Source organism: Marmota flaviventris, chromosome 9, assembly GCF_047511675.1.
Source record: "Marmota flaviventris isolate mMarFla1 chromosome 9, mMarFla1.hap1, whole genome shotgun sequence".
Classification (NCBI taxonomy): Eukaryota; Metazoa; Chordata; class Mammalia; order Rodentia; family Sciuridae; genus Marmota; species Marmota flaviventris.
The window spans coordinates 15,532,137-15,541,899 of record NC_092506.1 but is presented as its reverse complement, the minus strand read 5'-3'; the positions used below and the strand labels follow the sequence as shown (position 1 = coordinate 15,541,899).

Genomic DNA, 9,763 nt, shown 5'->3' with positions numbered 1-9,763 from the left:
AGGTTCAAATGCTAAAGGCAGAAACCAGTGCTGTGTCTGTAATATGCCATCACTTTCTGGGAGGATTTGTGGATCACTTGTGTAGGTAGTATCAAGGTGAGATTAAACAACTTCTTGCTCAACCTTGCAAGGCAATGCCTTGCTTTCTAAAATAATTACCTGTTATAGGACTTATTTAGTTTGCCCATTTTTTCCTGCCAACATGTCTAGTTATTGACTTACATAAATAATCCCTTAAGCATCATTTGTTAGTGTGTCCACTGATTTATCCTACTTTTAATACATTCTCTATGCAACCGTTCTGATAATCCTCCAAACATTTTATCTAATGCAATCACACTTGTCTTTCTTAAATGCATTATGGTCCTCTATTGTCTTTATGATTAGAACAGGAATGCCTATAGATAAGTTTAATATAAGATGCCGTTCTAATTGAAACTATCATAGGGAATATGAAGAGAGTCACAAGTGTGTTCCCATAACTATACATTTACACTCAGTGTCAAGAGTCTTCTGGGACGGCACTTGACTTGGGGGAAAAGGGAATTTAATTATGTAGACTTTCCACAAGAGCATGGATGCAGAGGAGTTTTCTAGAATGTTTAAGTCATTAAGGATGCTTTGAATTGGAATCTTCAAGGATTTATATCCAAGTATGGAAAGAAAGGGATGAAAAATACTGTGACAGACAAAATGTTTCTTTGACTTTCTATGCACTCTGTAAGTCTCCTGTGCATGGTGACTTAGATTGTTTCACCGTCAATACAGGATTAAAGTCTACCTCCTACCTCCAGTTATCTAGTGTTCATCTACCCAAGCAAGCTTAGAATGGAGGAAAACTAATATAAAGGAAGAGCCCCACAGAGCACTCCAGGATTGCTAAGGACCACACATAAAAAGAGGAAACTTGGAGATGCTCAGAGAAAGCATGTGAGGGACCAGGGCCAGAAGACACTTCTGGGAAAGACAGAAGCAAGGTTCAAGGATTGTCATCTTGACTATTCTTTTACTTATGAGTGATTCCTCCATAATGGGACAGACCAATGAAATCAGTCTGGAGAGATGAAAGCTGGGTTATTCCTACTTCTGTCAGTACAAATTGACTCAGAGAAAGAATACATTTTGTTGTGGTTTCATTGTGATTGTATTTTAAATGACCCACCCATTACCCCTATCTCAGACCCATGTGGCAATTTGGTTCAAGTTCCTGTGTAGGATCATAAATTACAGCCTTCTTCTCTGGACATTTCTTTAGCTACTCACCTTTAGAAATGGTGTAGAATCAAAGGACTCTTCACATGTCTAGTTATTGACTTACATATTACCTTATGCATGATTTATTAGTGTGTTCACTGATTTATCCTGCTTATACATTCACATTGCAAAGTCTGCACGTTTACGCTTTCTTGTTCATTGCTTTCATACAGTGTTTATGGGAGAAAATTCTTACATACTATTTTACCTGCCATGCTTACTGATGTCACAGGTTTTAAGTAAAGAGTCAGTCTAGAACACTGGATGATCTCCATACTTATACATACAAAGTGAATTCCTCCCTGCAATGGGGACCAAATAATACCCAGACCCAGTGTGATCTTCATAAGGAGCTCTGTGGAATACCTGGAATTCTGGATTTCTTTCACTCTATCCCCATCCTCAACCTTGATCACAGTGATGGTAAATTTGTAAATTCTTTTACAACACAAGCCCAGAGTTACACATTTTATAGATTTTTATCTCATTCAGGACTTGATGAGGTCAAAGATATAAACACCTTCTAGGAAACTATAGGATCTTTATTAAAAAGCAAAAATTGAGAGAAAAAAATGAAAATGTATAGAGGTGGCGTTCCTTTTAGATGGAAAATAATTTTAAAATAAGAAAATACACAGAAACCATTTAAACATAACTAAAGTATTTTATATCTCTATGTTTTATAGAATGGCACTAAACATTAAGAAATTATTCTTGTAATTCCTTATGGAATTTGAAAATGCTATTCAATTGAGCATGGATTTTCACCTAGTCAAGCTCGGAGGAGTTGATGAAAAATGTGGGTATGGTCACATTTAAAGTCAGGGAAAGTCAAGTTTATAAATGTTTCAGATGCATCTGCTATGCTATTAGAATCTGTAATGTGGTCATTTAGTAATTCAATAAAGGAGAACCAATCAGGATTCTCCTATGATAGTTGTTTTGGAAAATAGATGTAAAAATTTAGATGACTTTTGACAGCTTGATACAATTGTTCACTTTTGTTCATGAGAATAATTCCCTTTATAAAGACACATGAATAGCCAGAAAGACATACTAAAAGTAATGTTTCTTTCCACTAGTTAATTTTTTAAAAAATTCTGAGTATTTTTGATGTGTTTTTCAATAGATAACAAAGAACTTCTGTATTTACAAATGTCAAAACTCTTTCTATGACTCCTGCCTATAAAATAGGAGCTGATTCATAGTAGGGTAGGGAGAGGGAGCATGGGAGGAATAGACCAACTCTAGATAGGGCAGAGGGGTTGGAGGGAAAGGGAGGGGGCATGGAGTTATTAATGATGGTGGAATGTGATGGTCATTATTATTCAAACTACAGGTATAAAGACATGAATTAGTGTGAATATACTTTGTATACAACCGCAGATATGAAAAATTGTTCTCTATATGTGTAATAAGAATTGTAATGCATTCCACTGTCATTCATAAATAAATAAATAAATAGATAGACAGATAAATAGATAGATAAAAAGAATGCCAGGTGCTCTCACCCAATGAGAATAAAGAAAATTTAACTGAAAAAAAAAAAGACAATATCTTCTTGGAGAGCAGAAATCTGGAGATACAGCAGAAGTGATAGGACTTCTGTTCTCCCTGAGATTCTGAATTGCTGATGGCTGTTTACCCTACAGTGTGCCAGGAGCCCTGTTCCTGTGTGCAGAGGCCATATTGCTAGATATTTGCATATGTGAGCCCTCATTGTTTCCTTAGCTGCAAGGCTCTGTTAGTGTCTTTCTGTTAGTAAGACTTTCTCAGAGTTCAGTGAGGAGTGACTTAATTAGTGAAATGACCTCTTTACTACTTTCAATTTCAAGATGTCAAAATTTGCATAAAATCAGAAACAGAATCAAATAGAGAATCAAATCAAATAAATGTGCCATTTAGCTCATAGGCCAAATATGTATTGAAGCACAAATGTGGACAATACAGTTATGTGCTAATCACAAGGGATTCAGAAGAGAAGGAAATAGTTCTCATCCTTTGGTGCCTAAGGTCCAGATTGTGAGGACTGTCAGAGCTAGGCGATTTCTTGGAGCGATGGTGAGCTTATCTGGTATACTCAAGACCTTGAAGAGTGTTCATGGCAGACCTTGCCATGCCATTGTCCATCTAAGATGTTCTAAAACATAATCCTCTCAATGGTTTCGCTACATTTTAGAGCAGGAGTTCTTGATTTGGGTGCAACTTGCCACTAAGTAGAGCAGGTGGATTTCAGGATCCCAAGATTCCTCCTGAGAATGTGCCTAGGAAATGTTGTTTGTGTCTATCTTTTGAAAAGAGCCTGTTAGATTCTTATTAAGGTCCTTGTTTCAGACTTGTTGCTCTACAGGCTTTAGATTTGCAATGCTCAAAAGGAAGGACTTCTAGAATTAGATATTAACATTTTCTGAAAAAAAGCTTTTATCAGAGAAATTTGGGGGACAAGGATGGAGTGAGTGAAATTTCCTTTAGAGTGGCTTAAAACTTAGGCTCTGGATTGACTCTTAAAAATAGTTGTCAGTCAAATATTAACCATTAAATGTTTTTTTGGTTTTTTTTTTTTTCAGTTTTTTCATTTTGAACATAATCAGAAAAGGAAAATTGGGGGGAAAACAGCATGTAACATTGTCAAATGGAGTAAAGAAGTAAGGATATGTTGATACTCCTTGTACACATTGTGGGAAAAATAAGAGGAGACATCCTAAATGAAGAATCATCGGTTTTCATATGATAGTTCTCAAACTCTCTGAATCACAGCATTAACAGAAGCAAATGTTTGCAAAGCAATCGTGCATCCCTTTGCTAAATAAAATACAATTTGAAAACACCCAACATTTATCTGTACAGTCTAGAGCTTATGCTTCACTGAATGGTACAGACAGGACAGGTGCTCACCAATCCCCTCTGCTGTATCTGGGCGCAAGCAAAGCTATATTGCAGACAATTTTATGGTTAAGTCAAGATTATGTAATTATATTCTGTCCAATGGGATACACCAAAAAAAAAAAAAAAAAAAAAAACCCAACAATCAAACAAGCATTGCAACTGTTAAAAATCAAAAACAAACAAAATGTGATCCTTGTATTCAGAGAATTAATTCAGTGTTTGAAAAATATAACTTCAATGAAAATATAGTAAAATTTGCCTTCCAGGTAAATGTAAAGGGAAAGTACACCTGTCAAAAGAAGCTATCTGTTGTACTTTCAAATTAATATTTCTGTGAATTTTAAACTCCTCTAAAATGATTTAAGTCTTTTCAAAAAAAAAAAAAAGGAGAGAGTTTAGTAGTCTCAGGAGGGGAAAACTGAATTTGAAGGGGGTTGGATATAAAAGGAAGATTGAAGGGCTTTATTATTATCCTTTATAATTCTTCAGTGCTCTTTGTTTATGTAACACTGATTTTTTATTTGTTTGTTTTTTAGTAACAATGTTTTTTATCAGGAACTAGCTTGAAATTATGTGTTATTTATGTAGTACAAATAAAAAAGCATAAAATTGTTTTTATCAGTATTAGATTTAAGCAATATCATTGTCCTAAGAATAATACACTTAAAACCTCTGCCTTTTTTTTCAATTTTGTATCCCTAAACTGATAGCCAGAGAATGCATTCCAATTTCAACTTAGCAGGGAAAATCTCTCTTGGTTAATTCTTATCATCTTCTGAGTGAAAGCAATATAGCAGATTCAGTGTATCCATTCTGGGCTAGACAAGAAGCCCATACATAGTGTAATTAAAAAGCCGATTATGGTATAAAATTTACATGTATCTGTGAGTGTAAGTTCTCCTATCTAGCTTTACACCAAGTCCTAAGAAGGCTGAGTCAGTGCCTGCTCTAGTTCCCCAGTGTATATATCTCTGCTCTGGCAGAGGCTCCAATACAGCAAGTAGTAAAGGAACACTTGATAGGTTATTTTGAGTTAGGTAATTAATTAATCAATATGCAGATACATAATTATCTCCAAGGTGCTTTTTAATCAGGAGAGCAAAGCACAAAGCATAGTGAACAAGATCTTCCTAGGCCCATATGTGCATGTAACAGATATATTCAAAGGTATCATTGCAAATATATAGAAGGAACCATTAATCATGATCACTGCTAGAGAGAAAAGAGGAGGAAAGAACCTCTCCTCTTCACCCATGTAATAGGAAATTATCTAATTATCTGGACTTCATAGACACAGTGGATTCTCCCCAGTCCCTGTGTGTTTCTGGATCTGCTGGGCCACATGGCAGAGTTGGAATTGCAGCTCCATAATTCATCATTCCTCTTTCGTTGTTTTGTTGTTGTTTTTCTGTACCAAGGACTGAACCCAGAGTTGCTTAACCACTGAGCCACATTTCCAGCCCTTTTTAATATTTTATTTAGAGACAGGGTCATGCTGTTCCTTAGGCCTCTGTTAATTTGCTGAGGCTGGTTTTGAACTCATGACCTTCTTGCCTCAATCACCCAAGCCACAAGGATTAGAGACTTATGCCACCAAGATGGGTCCAGAACTCACCTTTTCATACACATGAATACACAGATGTACCAATGAGTTTGTTTCTCTGAGGAACCCAGGCAAATACAATTATTGAGTTTCTTATTTTTTAATAGAATATTTAAGTCCATGAATTTTTATTGTATAGAGGAACCTTCCTTTAAACATTTCTATTTTTTCAAATGATTAATTTCATTGACATTGTATACATGCATCAAATATCATAATGTAACTCATAAAGATGTACAAATACAATGTCTCAATAAAAATGTAAAATAAATTTTAAAAAAATTAGTTTATTAAAACCTATACATCTAAAAGACATATCTTGAAAACCATGAGAAGATTAAGAATCTAAACTTCTTTATTATTTGAATAAGCAAATTTCTTCAATGTTTATACTGCAACTTCAAGTTATTTTGCAAAACTCTTTAACAATTCTAAAACATAATTTCAGAGGAATCAATTCCATTTAGTGAGTAAGAAATCTTACTACTAACTATATATTGATAAAATCTAAAACATCTTGTAAAATATGAATGCCTTAATGCTACATTTTTATCATTATTTTTTCTATTTTCCTAGGATCATTATTACCAGAACTTTATCTTTTTTATAGGATCTTGAGGATATTGTTTATACATAATTCTGGAGTCAACATAACTTTTATAATTGAGAAACAAGTTAAAAATACACTTAGGTCAGTCAAGTTTACAGTAACTCTATTGATTCTTCTTTGAAGAAGGACACTAGATTGGTTCTCCAAAAGGGATACAATGGAGGCCTGGACAGTGGTTGGAGCAGCCACTCTGTAGTTAGGTGTTGCTATTTAGGAGACTGGAAAGTCTTGACAAGATACTTGTCACATATATTGTGCTTTTGGTAGCCAATGTTCCCCTTGCTTTTCCACATTCACACAATTGGCATAAAATAAGTGATGTTTGGCCACTGAAATAAGCCAACTGGGTCTGTTGATATTCCTCAAAAAGAAGGAAGGTTATAGGAATTTTATTATCATTAGTTGGAAATAAAAGATACCTTTGGAAAAACCGGAGACTGAGCAGGAGTAGCTTTCTAAAACAAGCATCCTGGAATTCCACCATCAGTCACTGTTTCTGTTGGTTACTGTGAATTACTACCAGCACCCATAGTCTCTCTGGACCTCACATTCCATATGCACATGCATGACAGGCAGGGTAGAACATTCCTGTCTATCTGTGATGAGCACGTGTGTTTTCCAGCGCCATTTGACTATTTCATGATTCCTCATATATTTTTTTTAATTTAAAAACCAATTCAAACAAGACACATTTGTGGTTTAAAAACTTAATTTATAGGCAGGGACAGTGGCACACATCTGCAAACCCAATGTCAGAGGCGAAGGCAAGAGGATCATAAACAAGTTCAAGTCCAGCCTGGGCTACTGGGGACCTAAGCAACTTTGCGAAAGCCTGTCTCAAAATACAAAATAAAAAGGGGTGGGAATGTGGCTCAGTCACAAAGTGACTCTCGGTTAAATTCTAGGTATGAAAAATAAATTTAAAAATTTAAAATAACACATTAATATTATTTTACTTCGAAAATACAATCTAAATTAAATGCATTATTATAATGTTTATCCTATTATTTAATCATTAAGTCTTCATTTTTTTCTGAAAATTTTTCTCTATTGAGTAATGGAGGCTTTTAGACTTCTATTCCTCATATTGTTTTATGTAATCATATTTATTTTTTATTATAATAACTGTCTTCTGATGATCAGAAAACATTATTTGTCTTCAGATGTTCACCCATATATAAGAAAGTGAGGTTGAGAGAGTTCTGAAATGGACCTCAGAAATCATCTATGGAACCTTGACTGCTTTTCCTTATAAGAAACATCTAGATGAGAAGGATCACACCTGCTGGGAATAATGTCCACTAAGCTATTTATTAGGTACCTCTGGATCATTGTATTAAAGTTTCTGAGTGAAAGAAAGTACCTCTAAAAATGCTTAAGAATCTATTAAGGAAAAGTAAAGAGATGGATGTCATCTAGTTATCAGGAAAATATGAATTATTCACTCAATATATTTATTCCTCTTAGAAAGATATAACTGTATAGATAAGATTCTAACCAGGGAATGAATAGGAGCAAATTATAATTATGCTTACTTAATTATGTCAAAATGAAACCAAATATTATGTATAACAATGAAATAACAAAGAAAATAAAACATTTTGTAGGTACTAAAGGTATCTTAAGAAAAGTAAGGTAGAGTGTTACATTTTCAAGTTAGAGGAGAACTTTTTTGGCTTAGGTTCTTTGTGTTTAAAATATAGTAGCATGAAATTCAATCCAAATACTTACATTTCATGGTTAATTTCATCTCCTGTACTACCATATCTCATATTGGATCTTTGACCTACCATATGCCAAGGGTGAAAATCCCATTATTTGCATTATATTATATCATAAAGGGAGCACAAGGGCAGCTCTGCTTGATATACAAATAACCTTATCATCAATTGAATCTGCTCCTTCATCACAAAGAAAGTCATGATCACTTGAGCAGTTTATTCAGTGCCTCTTTCACATCCTTATTCCGCAGGCTATAGATCAAGGGGTTCAACATGGGAAACACCACAGTGTAAAAGGTAGAGACAATTTTGTCCGTATCAAAGGAGTAGCTAGTTTGGGGGCGAGAGTAGATGTAGAGGATGGAGCCATAGTAGAGGGTGACAGAGACCAGGTGGGAGGAGCAGGTAGAGAAGGCCTTGAGGCGGCCCTGGGTGGAGCGGATCCTCAAGATGGTGGCAATGATGAAGAGGTAGGAGGCCAGGATGAGCGCTATGGGGGTAATGACATTGGAACTCAGGAGAAAGTACATCAGAGCCTGGTAGCCCTCCTTCCTGCCGCAGGCCAGCTTCACCAGGGGAAGCAAGTCACAGAAAAAGTCATCAATGATGTTTTCTTTGCAAAAGTCAAAAGAAAATGTTTTCTTGGTGATGACAGAAGAGTTAATAAAGCCACCAAGACATGAGGCTACTACCAAAAATACACATAGTTTCATGGGCATGGCCTGAGAATAAAGCAGTGGCTTTGAGATGGCCACATAGCGGTCATAAGCCATGGCAGCCAGCAGGTAACACTCGGTATAGTCCAGCCCCGCTGAGAAGAAGAACTGAGCCAGGCAGCCAGCAAAGGAGATGCTTTTATCATCAGAGATGCAGGTCACTAGGATCTTTGGGGTGTAGACACAAGACAACCAGAGATCCAGAAAAGACAGATTTCCAATGAAAAAATACATGGGTGTGTGGAGCCTGGAGTCATTACAGATGAGCACTATGAGGGAGGTGTTTCCTGCCACAGTCAAAACGTACATGATAAGGAAGACCACAAAGAGGACCAGCTGCATCACAGGGTCTCGTGTGAAGCCCAGCAGGATGAACTCTGTCACTGTGTGATTTCCCCTCTGCATGGCTTAGAATATTTCACTTTACAAGAGTGAAAATGAGAGTCCCACCTGAGTCATATTGCTAAAAAAATAATACAACAAATAAGCTAAACATGTAACAGTACATTTCTGGTAATTCAAATCTAGGAAGCAATAATCTAAGTGCCTGTTTAGAAATAGTTTATATTTTGTAGCCATTTAAACCAAAATTCTAGTAATGAGGATATTTGTTTGTACTCTGCCCTTTTTCCTGACCCCTAGGAAAACACTCAGTTCATGTTTAACTCTTAATGTTGTTTTTTAAATAAGTATCAATATTAATAAATGGACTTATTTATGAGAAAAAAAAATTTAAAACAACATATGGTTGCTCCACTTTGCATTTTGCTACTCTTTCTGCATTACAGACTCGATGACCTCGCATGACTAAATCCAATAATCATGTTTAAGTCATCATCTGATTTGATCAATCTGCACTTTGCCATACTCTTCTTGGTGGAAAAATGGTCCTTCTCTTGGGGCATTTCTTGGTGTTATTATGATAGATTTTGAATTTTACAATGCTTCTAGAACCAATGCTTGGCCCTTCTTA

At 35.6% G+C, this 9,763-nt stretch overlaps 1 protein-coding gene across 1 annotated transcript; it reads right to left on the bottom strand.

Moving 5' to 3' along the window:
* Positions 1 to 8,277: 8,277 nt before the first annotated feature.
* Positions 8,278 to 9,195, bottom strand: LOC114081151 (olfactory receptor 9G19-like). The gene has a single exon (XM_027922730.2). The coding sequence runs from the start codon at positions 9,193 to 9,195 to the stop codon at positions 8,278 to 8,280; it is 918 nt and encodes a 305-aa protein (XP_027778531.2).
* Between the last annotated feature and the right edge of the window lie 568 nt (positions 9,196 to 9,763).

Excerpts from the sequence above, each read along its gene's own strand:
- LOC114081151 (XM_027922730.2), bottom strand. The coding sequence starts at position 9,195 with ATGCAGAGGGGAAATCACACAGTGACAGAGTTCATCCTGCTGGGCTTC.